This window comes from Pipistrellus kuhlii, unplaced genomic scaffold, assembly GCF_014108245.1.
Source record: "Pipistrellus kuhlii isolate mPipKuh1 unplaced genomic scaffold, mPipKuh1.p scaffold_m20_p_18, whole genome shotgun sequence".
In the NCBI taxonomy this organism is placed as follows: domain Eukaryota; kingdom Metazoa; phylum Chordata; class Mammalia; order Chiroptera; family Vespertilionidae; genus Pipistrellus; species Pipistrellus kuhlii.
The window spans coordinates 24,580,837-24,600,828 of record NW_023425493.1 but is presented as its reverse complement, the minus strand read 5'-3'; the positions used below and the strand labels follow the sequence as shown (position 1 = coordinate 24,600,828).

The 19,992-nt window shown below is 45.9% G+C and overlaps 2 protein-coding genes across 5 annotated transcripts in view; one reads left to right on the top strand and one right to left on the bottom strand.

The window, feature by feature from the left end:
• Nucleotides 1-1,303: 1,303 nt before the first annotated feature.
• Nucleotides 1,304-19,992, top strand: part of SLC25A44 (solute carrier family 25 member 44) — a 31,697-nt gene continuing 13,008 nt past the window's right edge. For 2 of the 4 annotated variants that reach the window (XR_006741981.1, XM_045583300.1), the window contains exons 1-3: nucleotides 1,304-1,461; nucleotides 7,503-8,140; nucleotides 15,407-15,534. Coding sequence is in view for 3 of the 4 variants with exons in the window: in XM_045583300.1 (XP_045439256.1) it covers nucleotides 7,516-8,140; nucleotides 15,407-15,534 (753 nt within the window). In the remaining variant the exon portion in view is untranslated. Of the gene's footprint in view, nucleotides 1,465-7,502; nucleotides 8,141-15,406; nucleotides 15,535-18,447; nucleotides 19,381-19,992 lie in introns of those variants that run through there. The other 2 variants (XM_036442401.2, XM_045583299.1) reach the window with 2 other exon arrangements.
• LOC118721428 (40S ribosomal protein S27-like) lies at nucleotides 14,680-15,025 on the bottom strand. Its single transcript, XM_036442406.2, has one exon. It carries the CDS (start codon nucleotides 14,967-14,969, stop codon nucleotides 14,715-14,717), a length of 255 nt encoding a protein of 84 aa, XP_036298299.1. The 5' UTR covers nucleotides 14,970-15,025; the 3' UTR covers nucleotides 14,680-14,714.

Below are 19,992 nucleotides of genomic sequence, written 5' to 3'. Positions count from 1 at the left end.
GGATGACCTTTTGATGGTGGGCTGGCTTCCCACCTGAACTGGTGTCCAGATCTATCTCAAGGTCCATGATTTAGGGGCTGGCTCTCTGGATCCTGGGGTCTTCTTCTGGATCCTGGGGTCTTCTGATGAGCCATTGCTGCTGCCACCACACCTGGTCTAGCCTGGAGGAGCTGTGGCAGAAGGGGCAGTTTTCCACAGCCTCTTCCGGGATACAGTTCTAGTGTTGAAGTCTTCTTCTTCGTCGTCTTCTTCTTCTTCTTCTTCTTCTTCTTCTTCTTTCTTCTTCTTCTTCTTCTTCTTCTTCTTCTTCTTCTTCTTCTTCTTCTTCTTCTTCTCCTTCTTCTCCTTCTTCTCCTTCTTCTCCTTCTTCTCCTTCTTCTTCCTTCTTCTTCTTCTTCTTCTTCTTCTTCTTCTTCTTCTTCTTCTTCTTCTTCTTCTTTTTCTTCGTTGGAAATCTTGATGCAGAATTTCCTCTTCAGAGAAAACCCAGTTTTTTGCCCTAAATGTCTTTTAACTGATTAGATAAAGCCCACCTACATTATCAAGGCACTCTCTTTGAAAGTCAATTTATTGTCGATGTTAACCACACCTACGAAATACCATTACTGCCGTGGCCGTGGCCGGTAAGGCGGACAGTTGGTTGGACCGGTGTCCCATAAACTGAAAGGCCGAGGGTTTAATTTCTAGGTTTCAGGGTGTGTGCAGGAGGCAACTAGTTGATGTTTCTCCTGCACATCAATGTCTCTCTCCCTTCCTTTCTTTCTTAAAAAAATAAAATGAACATTACTATTTAAAAAATACCATCACAGCAACAGTATTAGTGTTTGAGGGACTCAGTACTATAGTCTAGCCAAATTGACATAAAGCTATCACCTTAAGTTTGAAATCTCCGTTAGAGTTTTTTCAAAGAACAATTCTTAAAACACACACACACACACACACACACACACACACACGACCCCCTCCAGCTCACGCCCACCCGCGCCCCAGGCCTTCATCCCCCTACAACAACAATTACAAATTAGATTTTAATTTAAGGATCCTAATAGATTCCAAACACAGGTGACACACTTAGACCTGGATCTCCCAGAAGCAGCCGGTGACTCGATCTTCGCGAATTGACAAAGGACACGCACGCGCCGTGGAGCTGAGGGCACAGCGAAGCTAATCAGAGCGTGGCTTCTGCCCAAACTCAAGATGGCTTCCGAGAAAGCCCGCCCCTGCCCCGGACTTCAAAAACCCCATTGGTGGAGCTGCCCATCGCTCATCCCCGCCCCCCGGGCGGAATGACAGCGTCCCAATTTCCGGTTCCGGTTAGGACCAGGAGCCGGGTCGAGATGGAGGAAGATGTACACCGAAGCTGGCAGTGGCCGGGCGCCGCGAACAGACTGGGAGCTGCGGCCTAGCGGTCTGGGCGTGCAGTTCGCCTCGGACGCGGCGGGACCGCCCTGATCGGAGAAGGTAAGACGCCACCGGGTTGGAGCGCCTGAGGGCCTGGACCTGTCAAGGTGGCCACGGGTGTCAGTGGGGCCCGGCTGCAGTTCCCTGGGAGCCCACATGCGGTTCTGGGCATGACGGACGACTCCAAAGAAGCATCTCTTCCTGTCGGAGGAGGATGCGGTTCGCTGACAGCCATAGCAGCATGGCGAGGGGCCCGTCCGAGGACCTAGAGGTGGCAGTGCGGAGGCCTGGACCGAAATGTACAAAAGGGGAGTAGGTGGAGAATTGTCACGTGGTGAGGGATCACGTGAGTACCTATTGAAGACCAAAAGGCTCGATGGGTATCTCACCTAATCCTAGGAGATAATCTGAAGGGAGGGGTCAGAGGTATCACCAAGGACGTCCTCTAAAGAAATGCACACATTCGGTGTACATCTTCCTCCATCATTAATAGGACAGGTGGTCAGGCATGTAAACAGCTTCCTCGATCCAGAGCGTTGATGTCCCCCGTAGGGGACAGAAGGAGGGAGCAAAGATCTTATTTCCAGTTGAGAAGTGGGGGTCAAACCCCATGGGTGTCTTGTCAGGTGTTAATGAAGGTGATTTAATTTGATGGGGGTGATTGACTGAAAAAATCTGAATGAGTCTAGTAAAAAATTTTTTTAAAAAATACATTTTTATTGATTTCAGAGAGGAAGGGAGAGGGAGAGAAACATCAGTGATCGAGTCCATAAACCAGGCATATGCCCTGACTGAGAATCGAACCTCAGAGGTTGATGCTCAACCACTGAGCCACACTGGGCTGGGCAGTAGTAGACATTGAGTCAAGTTCTGGTAACAAGTCAGGAGGGACTAAGGGCTCCTAACCTAGTCCTAAGGATCCTGGACTTTTGGAGTATTATAATCATTTTTATATTGCTGATAATCCTTAATATTTAAAATAATGTCTCTAAAATTCTGACACATTAATCATTCCAGATTTTGTTAAAATGTTGGTTGTTACTCAGTCTGAAATTCTGTATTTCTCACAAGCTCCAGGTGAGGTCCATGCTGCTTGGTCTGTGTACCACTTTAAACAGCGATGATTAGAGCAACATTGTCCAGTACAGCTTTCTATAATGATAAAAATGATATTAGCTCATATGAGTTGCATCACACTGTTATGCAGTTATGTATCACATAACAACATTTCAGACAATGACAGACCACATATACAACAGTAATCCCATAATATTATAATGGAGCTGAAAATTTTGTATTGCCTAGTGACGTTGTGGTCATCGGAATGTAATGTTTTAGCATAATACATTTGTGGTGATGCAGGTGTAAACAAACCTGCACTGCCAGTTGTATAAAAGTAAATTACACCCTAACTGGTTTGGCTCAGTGGATAGAGTGCTGGCCTGTGGACTGAAGGATCCCATGTTTGATTACAGTCAAGGGCACCTGCCGGGGTTTCAGGCTTGATCCCCAGTAGGGGGTGTGCAGGAGGCAGCCAATCAATGAATCTCTCTCATCATTGATGTTTCTCTCTATCCCTCTCCCTTCCTCTCTGAATCAATAAAAATAATTTAAAAAGTAAAGCACATACAATTATGTACATAATACTCAATAATGAACAATTGTGTTACTGGTTTAGGTATTTGTACACTATACTTTTTTTGTTTTGTTTTATTAATTCTCACCTATGGATATTTTTTCCATTAATTTTTTAGAGTCAGTGGAAGAGGTGGAGAAGGAGAGAGAGAGAAACATCGATGTGAGAAAAGACATGGATTGGTTGCCTCCCGCATGTGCTCTGACAGGGCTGGGAATCAAACCTTCGACCCTTCCGTGCATGTATGGACACTCTAGCCATTGAGCACCACTGGCAGGGCTTGCTATCTATACTTTTAATCATTGTTTTAGAGTGTACTCTTTCTACTTAAAAAAACTCTTTGCACCCCGGCTGGGTGGCTCAGTTGATTGGAGTGTCTTCTTGTACACCAAGGGGTTGTGGGTTTGACCCCTGGTCAGGGCATGTACAAAAGAGGCAATAGCTCCATGTTTCTCTCTCTTTGTAAAAATCAGTACAAAATCATATCCTTGGTGAGGATTAATTAAAAAAAAAGTTTGCTATAATCAGTTTGCTGTGTTATATTGACAGCAGCCTCACCTATTTTATGTTTGCCAGATCTCTTGATTGCATTATTTTTGTTTGTGTAGCCTAAGTGTATAAAATCTGTAAAGTCTGTAGTAGTGTACAGAAATGTCCTAGGCCTTCACATTCACTCACTCCTCCCTCACTCACCCAGAGCAACTTCCAGTCCTGCAAACTCCATTCATAGTAAGTGCTCTATACAGGTTGTACCATTTTTTAATTTTTTATACTATATATAGACTACTTTTTCTCTATTTAGATTCACAAATACTTATCATTGTGTTACAGTTGCCTACAGTATTCAGTACAGTAATAATATTGTAAATGTTTGTAGCCTAGGAGCAATAGACTATAGCAATAGCAGGCTACACAATCTGGTTTTGTGTAAATTAACTCTATGATGGAAGTGGAACTTAAACTTGGCTCTCCTGAGTACTATTGTTCTTGCCACAGCATGGCTTTGCCTTCCAGGTGACATTGCCTTGTCCTGAACCGTAACCTCATCTCAGCACCTGGTGAATAGTTTAGTATGATTTTTCTACAAAGGAAAGCTGGAAGGGGAGAGGACGTGTACTGAACCCACCAGTTTGTTCCTTTCCACTGCCTCCGACATCTCATTTGATGACTTCAGAGCATCTTGAGTCATTTGTTGGGTCTTCATAGGAAATGCCTCAGCCTTTGTATCCAAGCAGTGTTAAAAGATGGGGGAAATTCAGAATTGGAGCCATGTTCACAAAATAAGGGTCTGGGAAGAGCCATAATGAAGTCGGGCTGATTGAGTTGGGAAGGCTAAAGGAAGTTTGCTTACTAGTATGTGCAAGGAGGATTTTCCAGAAGGTAAAACAAGAGGTACTGGTTTTGTTATTTGAGCAGGAAGTTTGGCAGTTATATTGTATAATACTAGAGGCCCAGTGCATGAATTTGTGCATTCATGGGGTGGCCTGGGGTGGCTGGGGGGCGGGGCCGCAGTCGGTAGAGGGGACAGTTTGGATATTAGCCTTTTATTATATAGGAAAAGAGCAGCTTGAGATCCCACCTTTTAGGAGCAGTCCTACTTTTTGAAGGGAACAGGTAGATGTAGTGATTCTCTCATTCAACTGTAGATGCTTCTCTCTCTGAGGCATGACTCTTAGTGGTTTCTTCTGTTACCATGGCAATAATAGAAGTACCTGCTTCAGCCTTGGAGAGTCCCTTTTCCTTTTGAGAATTTAAAATAGCTGGGCGTGCGCGCACGCGCGCACACACACACACACACACACACACACACACACACTAAATAAATGAGGAATATAAAAAGAAATAAAATAGACTGGCATGTGTCAGAGATGGAAGAAAGTAGGCCCGGGGTCCTGCCTTAGGATTCCTCATCAGTAGATGTTGGTACTTTGTGATTCAGTTGACAAATTGAGACGGTGCCCACAAAACAAGGTCCTGGAATAGAATCCTTTGTTGCTCTGCTTCTCTGCCCCGCACGATCCCTGTAGGAGTCCCTCCTGCTGGAGCCTTGCGGTGTCTGTCCTGTGACGACAAGGTGACTGCTCAGTCACTGCTCAGTCATTCCACAAGCACACAGAGACAGCAGAGGCAGCTCTTGGTTTCTCTAGCACAACGCTAAGAAATCCGGAGGCATCTGCAGGGCCAGGGTTGTGCTTAACCCTTGGCTACTGGTGACTGGCAGTCATGAGGGCATTCATTCTGCTCCCACAGAGGGAATGACTTGGCTTTAGACCGAACTGAGTGATTTGTGTTGGAGCTGTTCAACTCCCAGGGGAGTGAAAGGCACGGCAGCGTAGAGAACAGATCTTGGCTCCTATCCTGCCTTTACCACTGACCAGCTACGTGACCTTGGGTCTGTTCCTTTTAATGTCGCTGTCCCTCTATTTCCTTAGCAGAAGTATCCAGCTGTGCACAGATTAGGTTGTAAGTGTTGCATGGGGCCATAGCCATTCAGTAAATCCTAGCGTCTCTCTTCAACTTTCAGTGGTAATGGAAAGATGACCTTGGGTCCCTGGAGGACAAACAGCCTGGGGCAGGGGAAACAGTGACCACCTTTTCTCGAAGGGCCTTCAGAGAGGAGATTGCCCTGCTGGACTTGGTGGGGAGGAAGGGCCACTTTTGCCCACAGCAAATGGCACATGTTTGTTAGGGGTTCTCCTAGAACCCCACCTCTGACTTCCTTCCCACAGTCTAGAGTCTCCATTCTGGAATCCTAAGGCAGGACCGAGCTGTTCCGGGCTATTGTTCTTTCCCTGTCACTGTCTACACGTATTCCTCCTTCACTCGCACTGCTTTGTCCTCCCCTATGCTGTGCTGGTGCATGTACCTCACCTATGCCTACCTCAGCGCCCATGCACCCAGCGTGCACTGCAGGAATCCTGTACTTTAATGAAAGTGATCCGGTCCGGCTCAGGGAATACTGAAAGGCTAACCCTGCTACTTCACTGACTTCCAGGGTAAACCAAGAAATGACTTAGGCTAGTGAGGGCCTTTGCCTGGGGAAAGTGATTGAAGATGGACTCTGGTTAAACACTTGACATGAGTTTTGCCAAGGCATTAGCACTGGGACTACTTGTGCAGAACTTTTCAACCCTCTAGACATGTCCATGTCCATGTCCTACACAGGAGCACGTTACATTGTTACTAAGAATATGTCCACTATATGACACCCTTTCATTTGACAGTTCCTTCAGTTGGAAGGTTCCAATTGTATGCAATTACTACATTAGTAGGTTTTTTAGTTTTGTTTGAAAAAAATTTTTTAAAATATATTTTATCGATTTTTTACAGAGAGGAAGGGAGAGGGATAGAGAGTCAGAAACATCAGTGGGAGAGAAACATCCATCAGTCCCTTTTCCTTTTGAGAATCTGCCTCCTGCACACCTCCTACTGGGGATGTGCCCGCAACCAAGGTGCATGCCCTGACTGGAATCGAACCTGGGACCTTTTTTAGCAGACTATGAGTTTCTCGAAAGCAGAGTCAGGATCTTCTGTTACTTGAATCTCCCTTCATTGTAACTGGGACTGAAGTAATGATTTATATGTGGGGCCAAACATGTTCTTTACCCTGTAGTTCTCCAGACTCCTCAGGTGGTTCTTTTCTTTCTCTAGAGTGAGTTATCTAATAACCAGAGAGGACTCTGATCTTTGCCTGTTCCTAATGTTCTACTCTCGTTGGAGAGAGAGGAGGTGTGTGTGAGGGGGTGCCCTGGGGTATGAAAGCCCCACTTAGCTTTTCCCCTACACTTTCTCTAATGCAGTCTGGAGAAAGTATAAGTGTGGTGAGGGTGGGCTAGGGGAGCGCAGAGGGGCCAGCACAGAAACCATAAGTAAAGTCAGGTGAGTCAGCTGGTAGGGGGTGATAAAAGACACTCCACTGAGGATGCGCGGTCACAGGCAGTGCCTCTGCAGTGGGCCCAGTGCTCAGAAATGGAGCACTGCCCTCTGCCTTTAGGAGCCTCCTAAATGTCACATACTGGCATCCCGTTAGCCCACTGACGGGCCTTATATCCTGTCAGGAGGCTGGTTTGTCCATAGCATCCTGAGCTCTGCTTGGGTGAGCCAGAGGAGGAGGAGGAGGAGGAGGAGGAGGAGGAGGAGGAGGAGGAGGAGAATGGGCCATGACACCAGGGCCCAGGCAGAGACAGAGACCAGAATAGATGATGAGCTGGGGGTAGGGAGCTGATGTGGGAGTGAAACCAGGGAAGTCACTGAGGTAGGAAAGGTTTCTGGTCTTGGGAAGGACTGATAAAGGAGAGGGAAGGAGGCAAGTCTCCTAATCTGTGAGGGAACATCCAGAGCCAGAATGAGTTAAGTACCCCGGAAGATGAAGCCTGAGAATGGGGTTTCAGAGTCTAGCCAAGAGGGGAAAGTGTGAAGTTCTGAGCTCCTTCCTCACATCCCTCCGCCCTGCTAAAATCCCCAGGACTTCGGGCACAATGGAAGACAAACGCAACATCCAGATCATTGAGTGGGAACACCTGGACAAGAAGAAGTTCTACGTGTTTGGCGTGGCCATGACAATGATGATCCGGGTCAGCGTCTACCCGTTCACCCTCATCCGCACTCGGCTGCAGGTTCAGAAAGGCAAGAGCCTCTACCACGGGACCTTTGACGCCTTCATTAAGATCCTGCGAGCAGATGGCGTGACTGGCCTCTACCGGGGGTTCCTGGTCAACACCTTCACCCTCATCTCGGGCCAGTGCTACGTCACCACGTACGAGCTCACCCGGAAGTTTGTATCTGACTACAGCCAGAGCAACACTGTCAAATCCCTTGTGGCCGGCGGCTCGGCCTCTCTTGTAGCCCAGAGCATCACAGTGCCCATTGACGTGGTCTCCCAGCACCTGATGATGCAGCGCAAGGGTGAGAAAGTGGGCCGCTTCCAAGTGCGAGGGAACCCGGAGGGACAAGGGGTAATTGCCTTTGGCCAAACCAAGGACATCATCAAGCAGATCCTGCGGGTTGATGGGCTTCGAGGCTTCTACCGAGGCTATGTGGCTTCACTGCTCACCTACATCCCAAACAGCGCTGTCTGGTGGCCCTTCTATCACTTCTACGCAGGTAAGCAGGGACCCAGGAGAGTGGGGTGTGGGCTTCCCAATGTGGCTAAGAGACCCTCGTTCTGTAGCCGTGTCAGAGGGAGATTTAATGGGAGAATGGGCCATTCATTCAGCAAACATTTGATTCAAGAGGATTCGAAGATGAATAATTCGTAATTCTTTCCTTCGGGGAGCTTATATTAAAGTGGGGGGAATCAGACAAGTAAAGTAGATGATTGTAGACCATAGAATGTATTCTGGGTGCATTACAATCAACTAGGGTTAGTGGGATATTGGCAGAGAATTGGAAGATAGAAAAGGACAAAATGAAGGGGCATTTGGGATTTGAAGATAAAAATTAATGAATAATAGTGCAGTTTTGAGTTGGATGCCTTTCCTCAGCATTGTTAAATTCAAGATGTGATATAATAATAAACCTCTCCACTCCTGTATTTTTTGTTCATAACAAGTTTTACTTCTTTTTAAGTATTTCCCAGAAATGGGATTACTGCATTAAAAGATAAGAATTTTGATAGCCTCAATAAACATATTGCCACATTTCCTTATGAAAGGGCAGAACACATTGCCAAGAGTGTGCCTGCTGCCCTTGGCATTGCAGCTTTGAGTAACTAGCAAATTCCAGTTAGGGCAGTCTATGCTTACAACCTCCCTAATTCTGCTGCTGACCTCTAACCCTTGGCGGTGGGCATTCTCATCCCATCTGGAACTTTTCTAACCAGATTTTGTAATTTTATAAGGACTTCCTAACCTATAATCATTTTGTTTCTATGGCATTGTATTTTTATAGTTCTCCTGTTTTTCTGATTGTACTTCTTCTTCCTCTCCTCCTATTTTTTTGTTCCTTTTTTCCTTCTTCCTTCTCCTCCCCCTCTATCACTTTCTCCTTCTTCTTCACTAGCTCGATTTCTTTCTTTTCCCCCCCTCTTTCTTTCTTTCTTCTTCTATTTAACACAGTATTTTATTTAGAGTATCTGGTAAAATTCACATACCTGGACTCTAGTCCTGATCCTTTGTATCAGATTTTGTGGGAATGAAGCCTGGCAATCTTTTTTTTTTTTTTTAGTATATATTTTTATTGGGCCGAAGCCGGTTTGGCTCAGTGGTAGAGCGTCGGTCTGCGGACTGAAAGGTCCCAGGTTCGATTCCGGTCAAGGGCATGTACATTGGTTGCAGGCACATCCCCAGTGGGGGGTGTGCAAGAGGCAGCTGGTTGATGTTTCTCTCTCATCGACGTTTCTAGCTCTCTATATCTCTCCCTTCCTCCTCTCTGTGAAATATCAATAAAATATAATATATATATATATATATATATATATATATATATATGTTCCAGAGAGGAAGGGAGAGGGAGAGATAGAAACATCAATGATGAGAATCATCGACCAGCTGCCTCCTGCATGCCCCCCACCGGAGATCAAGCCCGCAACCCGGGCATGCGCCCTTGACTGGCATTGGACCCAGGGCCCTTCATTCTGGAGGCTGATGTTCTCTACCAGCTAGGGCGAGCCTGGCAATCTCAATGTTAAAAAAACTTCCTAGGAAATGTGAGCATGTTCTCTGGAGTCTATCTTCTCCCTTCTCTCTTCATTTGATTTCATTTACAATTGAATTGTACTTTTCCAATATGTCCCAGAATCTCTATTTCCATTTCCAGACTAACCTCTCCAGAGCTCTGCTCCAGACAAACATTCTGATTGACCTCTCAACTTGGATGCATGTATTTACATCTGAAATTTTACTCTATCAACTATTCTTTTTTCATATATACATATACTAGTGGCCTGGTGCATGGATTTATGCACATTGAAAGGAAATTAATTACAAGAAGAAATATTTTAATATTGCTATTCACCTTTGTCTATAATAGAAGTGTCAGAGATGAAAGAAAATTAGTAAAATGTATATGATAATAATATGTAAATAAATTAATAAATAACCAATAACAGCAACAAAGACATGATATAAAAACAATATTGATAAAAACAATGACCGATAAATTGATTAAACTTATTCTAATATCTCCCTGTATACCACATTAAGAGTAAAAACACTTTCAGAGTGCTTTACTAATTTTTTTTGTGATGAAGTATTTACAACTTTAACGTCACATGCTCCTCAAACTCAAGAGAAAGCAACATATTACTGACCATGTCCGAAAACGGGTTCAGGTAGGAATATTCCGACTCTGTCTAGAGTTTATCCTTGTGATTTATTAATAGTCATCGCAAATGCTGACATCACGGGAAACTATCTTCAAATTAATTTAAATGGGAGGCCAGTGTCAGACGGGGACAAAATCACGCATGAACGAGTCAATATTTATTTTTAAAAAATATATATTATATTGATTTTTTTTTACAGAGAGGAAGGGAGAGGGATAGAGAGTTAGAAACATCGTTGAGAGAGAAACATCAATCAGCTGCCTCCTGCACACTCCCCACTGGGTAAGTGCCTGCAACCAAGATACATGCCCTTTACTAGAATCGAACCTGGGACCCACAGGCCCATGCTCTATCCACTGAGCCAAACCAGCTAGGGCTCTATGAACTATTCTTCAACCCAACTGGCTTTCCCTTCTGACTTATTTCTATGTGTCAGTGAGCATATTATTTTCCAAATTGCTAAGATTGAAGCCTTCGGGATTGTGCTTGGCCATTCCCTCTTCCTTGGCTCCACATCTAGTCCTTGTGACCTCAAAATGTCTTTCCAAACTCTCTCTCCATTCCTCCTGCCTTTCCTGGAAGCCATGCCACTGTTCCACCTTCCTGGACAGCAGCATCAGCCTGTTCTCTGTAAGCCTCTTCCTTCCTGGCCATCACTCACGTCCTAACAGATTACCTGTTTAGACCCTGTCTGTGCTGTTCAGTGGCTCCATGCTTGCTGAGTTAAATCCAAACACTTCAGCCTGGCTTCAGCCTCCCTCCATAGCGAAACCACGGCTGCTCCCCTGTGTATAGTCTGTGCTGCAGCCAGGCCAGCTAACGTACAGTGCTTCAATCACGTACTATTTATCGTCTCTGCTACCTTCGCTTTGTTCATTTCACACCTCTGCTTAAATGGCTTCCAGGGACACTTTCCGGGGTGAAGTCATGACTGAAGTGCTCCTTATTGCCTCCTATCCCCTCCTCTCCATGAAACCCTTAACCCAGAAGTGACCTTTCCCTCCCTTCAGCCTCCATTATATGGCTTGAATGTTTCCTAAGGCAGTTATAACATTTTCCTGGGTGTTATTTGTGTGTGCCTTATCTCTTTACAATGTGGAAAGATTCTTTTATTTTTAATGCATATTTTCCAGCTATACTGATAAGGTTAGTATAGAACCATTCACTGGAAAGGTTCTCGGAAGGGGGAGGAAAGTAACATTTGTTGAATATCCACCATGTGCCAGGCTCTGTGACCACTGTGTCTCTTAGGCTCTGGTGAATTGCAGTGCTCAGTAAGTATTTGTTATGAATGAGTAGACTGATTCTCGTTACCCCATTTGCTTAAAACCTACCAGTGCTGATTTGTGGGCATTTAAAATAAAATCGAATGCTTCCTGTGGTCAGCCCTGGTCTACAGGATCTGGCTCCTGTCTGCCTCTTCAGCGCCATCGTGTGCTACTCCCCGCTTCCTCACTCTGGTCCATCTTCACTGCCTTCCTCTCAGTTTCTAACACACCAAGCTCCGATCTCACCTCAAAGCTCTTGCAAATCATGTTCTTTCTGCCTGGAGTGCCCTCTCCCCTGTTCTTTGTATGTCTGGGTCTTTCTCATGTTTCCAGCCTTTGCTTCCATGTCACCTTTGCAGAGTGGACTTCTTTAACTGCCAGTTGGAAAGAGGGTTCTTTCTGTTTTCTTTTTCGGCACCTCGTTTCCTTCCGTTATTTTATCTCCAACCCCAGCTTTTTAATTAGACTGAGCTCCATGGAGGCCTTTCCCTGTCCGCTGCTGTTCTTTGTCTAGTGCTGACCTCAGTGCTTGGCATCTAGTAAGCATGAAACAAACGATGTTTATATCACTTACCCAAAGTTATTTAGCCAGGAGACTTACACCGCGTCAGATGGTAGGTGCTCAGTAATCACTTGTTGAGTGAATAATGGAGAGGGAAAGACGGGGCTCTTTACTCCCCTCCTCTTACCTTTGTTTTCCCATCCTTTCCCTAAGCCCCAGGAAAATGGCGTGTTTGTAGGACTAGAATTGGCATCTGGATCCCACTGCAGCGTACAGGCCTGGGGGCTAGTGCAGACAGGCCCAGGGAGGCTGGCAGTGCCAGCCCAGATGCTACCTTTAATGGTTATGAAATGCTTTCTTCTCAAGAGAAATAGGACACCCATGAGGAGGAGCCACCAGCTCACTTTGTTTCTATTTGTATGCTGACCCTGGGGGAGAAAGTGACTAGAAATCAGGGAGAGAGGATTCTGGTTGGACTTAAGGAATTCTGCCATGCTGCCGGGTCTTAGAAGCTCTCACTTCTGCCCTGCCAACCCCTACCATCCTACTTATTCCTCCCATCCAAGTACTAACCAGGCCCGACCCTGCTTAGCTTCCGAGATCAGACGAGATCGGACGCGTTCAGGTTGGTATGGCCGTAGACCATCCTATTTATTCCTTACTATTTAGTTGCCTGGCTACAAAATACCCAAACGAGGAGCATGAAAAAAAAATTTAAAGGCGCCGAAACCGGTTTGGCTCAATTGATAGAGCATCTGCCTGCGGACTGAGAGGTCCCAGGTTCGATTCCGGTCAAGGACATGCACATTGGTTGTGGGCACATCCCCGGTAGGGGGTGTGCAGAAGGCAGCTGGTCGGATATTTCTCCCTCATCGTTGTTTCTAGCTCGGTGTCCCTCTCCCTTCCTCTCTGTAAAAAAAAAAAAAAAAAAAAAAAAAAAAAAAAAAAATCAATAAAATATATTTTAAAAAATAATAAAAATAAGATGGCAACCCATTCACACCCTACCTTTGGCATTTCCTGTCTTCCCTTCCTGCTTTATTTTTATCTAGCTAGCACATAGAACCTTCTATATAACTATATATTTTGCTTTTTATTTGTTTATTCAGGCAGTTAGAATGTAAATGTCATAAGGGCAAGGATTTTGAGGCTCTTTTATTCAGTTATATCCTCAGAACCCACAGGGACTGGTTCATGGTAACCATTGAATACATCTTTGTTGAATAAATTAATGAGCTCTTGTTTCTGTTTGTATGCTGACTCTGCGGAAGAAAGTGACTAGAACGCAGGGAGAGGATAAAGCAAAAAATTCAATTGTAGGTGAACTTCTCAGTGGTACTGGGAATGGGTGAATCTGGGTATTACTCAGTCTTCTTTTGTTTTGTTTGTTAATCCTTACCTGAGGATATTTTTTCCATTGATTTTTAGAGTGTAAGGGAGAGGGAGGAGGGGGGGGGAGAGAAAAAGAGAGAGAGAGAGGGGGAGAGAAATAGAGAAATACCAATGTGAGAGAGACACATCGATTGGTTACCTCCTGAATGCATCCGACTGGGGGTGGGGATATAACCTGCAACCCAGGTACCTGCCCTTGACCAGGAATCAAACCTCCAACCCTCAGGTGCATAGGCCAGCACTCTAATCACTGAGTACACCAGCCAGGACTATTAATCAGTCTTCTTCATCAGCATTTTGAAAAAATTTTTTCTCTTAATATAGGCTGGAGAAAAGTTTTCACTGAAGGATATGACTTTCTCTTTTAATTGTAATTTTGTTGTTATATGTAAAAACACGTTTCAAATTTCAAAAGGTAGGGCTCAGGCCAGTGTGGCTCAGTGGTTGGAGCATTATCCTGGGCACTGGAGGTTAAGGCTTCGATTCCAGGTCAGGGCACATGCCTCAGCTGTGGGTTCGATCTCTGGGGGCGTGTGCGAGAGGCAACTGACTGATGTCTCTTTCTGACATCGATGTTTCTTTCTCTCTCTCCCTTCCTCCATCTCTAAAATCAAATTTTAAAAAGCTTCTTAAAAAGTTCAAAAGGTAGGAAAGGAGGGTATACTGTGAAAAAGCCCCTCATCCACCACAGTCATACAACTCCCTGCTTTAAAGACAATCAGTGTTACCATTTTTTTTTTTTTAATTTATTTCAGAGAGGAAAGGAGAGGGAGAGAGAGAAACATCAGTGATGATAAACATTGATTGGTTGCCTCTTGCATGACCCACACTGGGAATTGAGCCCGGAATCCTGACACGTGCCCTAACCAGGAGTCAGACTGTGACCGCCTGGCTCATAGGTCGATGCTCAATCACTAAGCCATGCTGGCTGGGCAGTGTTACCAGCTTTTTTTTTTTTTTTTAATCCAAATGTGTTTATTGGGATGGTTTCCCACTCCTCTTGATTTTTAAAAAAAATATATTTTATTGATATTTTACAGAGAGGAAGGGAGAGAGATAGAGAGATAGAAACATCAATGAAAGAGAAACATCGACCAGCTGCCTCCTGCACACCCCCCACCGGGGATGTGCCCGCAACCAACGTACATGCCCTTGACCGGAATCGAACCTGGGACCTTCCAGTCCGCAGACCGACACTCTACCACTGAGCCAAACCGGTTTCGGCCCCACTCATCTTGATTTGAGGTGCTTTTAGTGCTGCTTCCTTCGGAAGGAGCATCCTTCTGTGAGCCTTGCTTTTCCTCCTGCTGGCTGACAGAGAACAGCGGAGCAACCAACACACAAAACTACCGTGTGTGCGTGGCTGAAGACGGTGGTGATTTTATAGCAGCCTGGGCATTTGACATCCATGAAGTAGGAATCGGGGCTCTGCACCAGGTGCTTCTTCTTATGTTTCCTCTTCTCCTCTTCCGGAGAGGGATGGAGGAGGTCCTTAGCGAGAGGCATATTGTCTTGCGGAGGTCGTCACCACCGGAAAAGCACCAGCTTTTAATGTATCCAACCAGCTATTCGGTGCCTAGACTAGAAGATATGTAGTGGGTGCGTTTCTAGCCTGTGGGTTGGACGAAGCAGAACACAGGCCTAAGATTGTTATATCAGGATTTCTGTCCATCAGATGGAAGGAGTCAGCAAGCAAAGAGGTTTTGAAATTTCCCTCTTCAGAGGACATAACCAAGATGACTTCTGGATGGAGCCTCAGATTTATAATGTTTGGTTGGTTCAGAAGGAAGCAGAGAGAAAAGAAGGTGGTGGTTATGTGGATGGGGGGCTCCGAGGTGGCTGAGGATGGAAGGTTTGACATCATTGGGCCAGTTGGTAGAAGCAGTGTGAGGGCAGACGGTGGCACCTCATGTCTTACAGCGTTGTCTTTTCCTCCATTCCAGAGCAGCTCTCGTCGCTCTGTCCTAAGGAGTGCCCTCACATTGTGTTTCAAGCCATCTCAGGGCCCCTGGCTGCAGCTACCGCCTCCATCCTCACCAACCCCATGGACGTCATCCGAACCCGAGTGCAGGTAAGACCAGCCTCCACCCGGCCCTCCTCCCACACTGCCCATTAGAAGTGTGATCTTGAGGCCCTCCAGCCTTCCCCTGACCTCTTGCGGTCATGGCTGTGTAGTTCAGCCAGCATCTCTTGGGTTATGATTTTTCATTTACAGAAACCAGCTGAGCACTTTGAAGCAACTAGAATGTTTTTCTCATCCTGTCTGCTAGCTCGCATGCTTCTATTCCTTTACTTGCCCATGCCTCTAGGAATTCTTGCTGGTTTCTTACAGCCTTTTATCCCATTAGCATCTCCTACAACCACCTTTTCCTTACCTGCATTTAGAAATACCGATTTCAGTTCATTTCCTAGGTCTGTTTGGTTTCTCTCTGTGAGCTCTCTACAAGCAGTGAAATTGTTCTTTTTCCCCCCTTTTGTGCTCACCAGATGATATGTTTTTATTGATTTTAGAGAGAGGGGAAGGGAGAGAGAAATGTTGATGTGAGAAACATTAATCAGTTGCCTCCCATATATGACCCGACCAGGGATTGAACCTGCAACCTGGATATGTGCCCTAATTGGGAATTGAACCCACAATCTTTTTATGTGCGGAAGGACACTCCAACCTGCTCAGCCACACCAGCCAGGGCGAGAGTGACTATTCTTGTAGGTTTCACAGATTGTACTGTGTGGACTCAGCAGAAACACTGGCAAAGCCCTTGGTAGTGCTGTGCTGCAGTTATAGTTCCTGTCTTCAGTCAGCTCAAAAACAATTTCACAGTACCTACTCCAAGGAAATAAAATTTGAATAATGACATATAAAATATAAATGGCAGGTTTTGCTGTATAAAACTTTAAGTCAAGAGAATAGAAGGTTTTACTATCTGATTTGGATAGCTTAAGAGGCAAGCTGAGGAGGGGAGAGAAGAAAAATATCCATAATAGGTTGGGAGTGCAGTTAGCTTCCCTAATACCAGGATGTTGGGATGGAGGTGGCTGGTAAATCTAGGTGTATTTTTTTTTTTTAAATCCTTTTTTATTTTTCAGTTACAGTTGACACACAATATTGTATTAGTTTCAGGTGTACAACATAATGATTAGACATTTGTATAAATTACAAAGTGATTATCCCACAGCTAAGTCTAGTACTCACCTGACACCATCCATATTCCCTTGCTGTACTTTACATCCTGGCACTGTTTTTCTAACCGGCAATTTCTACATGTTAATCCCTTCCCCCTTTTCACCCTAACCCCCTCTCATCTGTAACCCAAGCCAGTTTGGCTCAGTGGTTGGATTGTCAGCCCTCGGACTGAACAGTCCCGGGTTCGATTCCAATCAAGGGCATGTATCTCAGTCGCAGGCTCAATCCCTGGCCCCTGTCAGGGCAAGTGTGGGAGGCAACCAATCTATGTGTCTCTCTCACATCAATGTTTCTCTCTCTCTCCCCTTCCCTTCCACTTCGTCTAAAAATTAATGGAAAAAATATCCTTGGGTGAAGATTTAAAAAAAATATTCTCTGTCTCTATGAGTCTGTTTGGTTCATTTATTGTTTTAGATTCCACACAAAAGTGAAATCGTATAGTATTTGTCTTTCTCTGACTTATTTCATTTAATATAATGCCTTCTAAGTCCATTCATGTTGTTGAAAATGGCAAAGTTCCGTTCTTTTTTAGTTGAGTAATATTCCATTGTATGTATGTACAACATCTTCTTTATCCATTCGTCAGTCGATGGACACTTAGGTTGCTTCCATAACTTGGCCATTGTAAATAATGCTTCAGTTAACGTAGGGATGTATGTGTCTTTCCAAATTAGTGTTTTGGGTTTCTTCCAATAAATACCCAGAAGTGGAATTGCTGGGTCCTTTTTTGCCTTTGTGATGAACTCCTTTATTCTTGTCTGGGAAAATCTAGGTATTTTTATCTTAAGAAAGAATGCCCTCCCCTACCACACACTTTTGAAAATGAGTATGTTGGCATCTAATTAGTTTGTAAGTAATAAGTACATGGTTCTATCTTCATTCTCTCCTGAGCCTTGTCCTGGGTGTTCCACAAGGAAATCCAGGGAAAGGACAGGTCTCTACTTGGAGGTGCTATCAGGCCAGAGGAGACAAAGTCCTTATGAGGCCAGAGATTTGGCTTAAAAGCCCTTGACATGACCAAGGATAAGTGAGGGTTAGGGTAGCAGTGGTGGTCAGATGAGAGGACTGAGAGGAAGACGGGAGTGTGGAGAAGGGTGTTAAAGGAGGCAGGGCGAGTGGGTAGATGCTCTTAGCCATAGATGGGTCCACCTTGTGAAGGTCATACAGTGCAGGAGGAGGTATAGCAAGGAGTGCACCTGGCCTGTCTTGGCTGAGGGTCTGAGTGGGTGATATCTAAAGATATAGTTTGGTGGCAGGATATAGGGGAAGGGGAAGGGGGCAGGACTGTTGAGAAAGAAAAGTCTCCAGGTTTCCAATGTGATAGGGAAGGTAGATGCCTGGGAGACAACAGAGTTAGAGGGGAAGACTCTAGCCATGGGATTTCAGAGGGATTGAGATGATCAGAGTCAAAATCACAGACTGGCAGAGCTGCAGAGGACCTTGGAGGTGACTTAATCCAGCCTCGAGACCAGAGAGAAGCACCCAGTCCAAAGGCTCATAGCTGTGTAGTTTATCTAATGACATTAATGACTAATGCTCATTGAACACTTCCTGTCTGCCCGGTCCTGTGCCCAACTTTTACAAGTAACCTTTTGTTTACCGCTCAGAACCACCACCGGGCATAGGGACTATCACCGTTTTATATTCAAGGAAACTGGAGTGCAGAGTTAAACTACTGAGGTTATGCTGTCAGTAAATTGGGGAGCAGAATTCAAAGTCAGTCTTGCCTAAGGCAGAGGGAGAATGGGCCGAGGAGCTTTGGCTGCAGACCGTGACCCTCCACTGTGTTGACTTTTCCAGGTTGAGGGCAAGAGCTCCATTATCCTGACCTTCAGACAGCTGATGGCGGAAGAGGGGCCTTGGGGCCTCATGAAGGGGCTCTCGGCCAGAATCATCTCAGCCACGCCCTCTACCATTGTCATTGTGGTAGGCTATGAGAGCCTCAAGAAACTGAGCCTCCGACCCGAGCTGGTGGACTCGAGACACTGGTAACCCGTGCGGGAGAGAAGCCTGCCGTTTCCCACGCTGCTCTGGGAAGGGGACAGAGCAGGGAGGAGAGCACCCTCTCTGAGCGCCCCTACCACATGCCTAGCCCTGCCCTGGGCCAGGTGCCCTCTAGGGGGCAGGAACGGACACTTTGAACTGCTCTTGCTGAAGAGGCTCCACACCGGCATCTCCTGCCCCATTAGCTAGTTTTCTTCCCAAACTGGCTCCCTCACTCAGTCCCTGTCCTCAGTCCTGCCCTGAGGAAACCCACCCTCCGCACCAGTCCCACTCTATCCCTCCCGTTACCCCTGCTTTTAGCTTCCCTTTCCATCCGGGTCCCTGAGATCCCGGTAAGAGCTGTACATTGAGCTTGCTAACTGCCACTTTTTCTTCCACTTGGGCCGTCAGCCCAGATTCCAAGCAGTTGCCGCCTTTTCCTGCTTCGTCGCTTAGGCTTGTTTTTATTTTGGGACTGATTTGCCCACCAGACTACTCTGCTTTTTCCTGCCGCTGGGGCAAGGTGCCAGGCACGTTTGCACAGGGAGGAGTAACAGCGAAAGCTTCAGAGTGCTCATCCTCTTTGGAGTTATTAGATTGGGAGAAATGTTAATACTTTATTTTGTGTGTTTATATTGTTTTAACATCCGTGAACCAGGTGACTGTCTTTGTCCTACTAAAGCACCTATCCAATCCTGCAGTCGGAGCCCTCCCTTTCCTCAGAAAAATATAATGTAGCTTTTCCTTCAATCTCAGTTCCCTATCCCGGAGCTCCAGTGTGCAATCGGTTAGCGCACGGTACTTATAAGTTCCCTATCCCTTCCGTGTCCCTTCAGTCCCTGCAGTCCCAGGACTCACAAGCCGCTGGCTTCCCCTGGCCCAGGTGACTACAGTGCTAGGCACAATTCTAAGTAGATTGGGCTGTCGGGGACACACGGGACGTGGAGCACTACCCTGAGAAGTCAGATTGAGAGGGTAGCTGGCTTGGAAAGGAACAGGAGGGATGTGTGCCCCAGCCCATCTCCCAGACCAGCTGAGCCAGGCCTAGGAGAGGGCAGTGTAGTTCTCAGCCCCAGGCAGGTATAATACATACATATCCCAATCATGACTCATGGAAACGAATGTTGTCTTAGTTTCTGAAACATGGAACTGTTTGTGTTTTCTTCTCCACAATGTGAAGTCATCCCAGTTATGGCACCCGCTAGAGCGGCCAGTGGTTCGCGGACCACTGCTGGCCCGCGAGGCCCGAAAGGTTGGCGACTGCTGCTCTAGAGGGATGCCTGGAAGAGAGTCAAGAAGTCACCCAACACCAGGACCACACATACCAGCCTGATACTGCCGAGATTATCTGCTGATGCTCTC

What these genes read in the sequence shown, in the direction of transcription:
- LOC118721428 (XM_036442406.2), bottom strand. Translation starts at nt 14,969, where the DNA reads ATGCCTCTCGCTAAGGACCTCCTCCATCCCTCTCCGGAAGAGGAGAAG.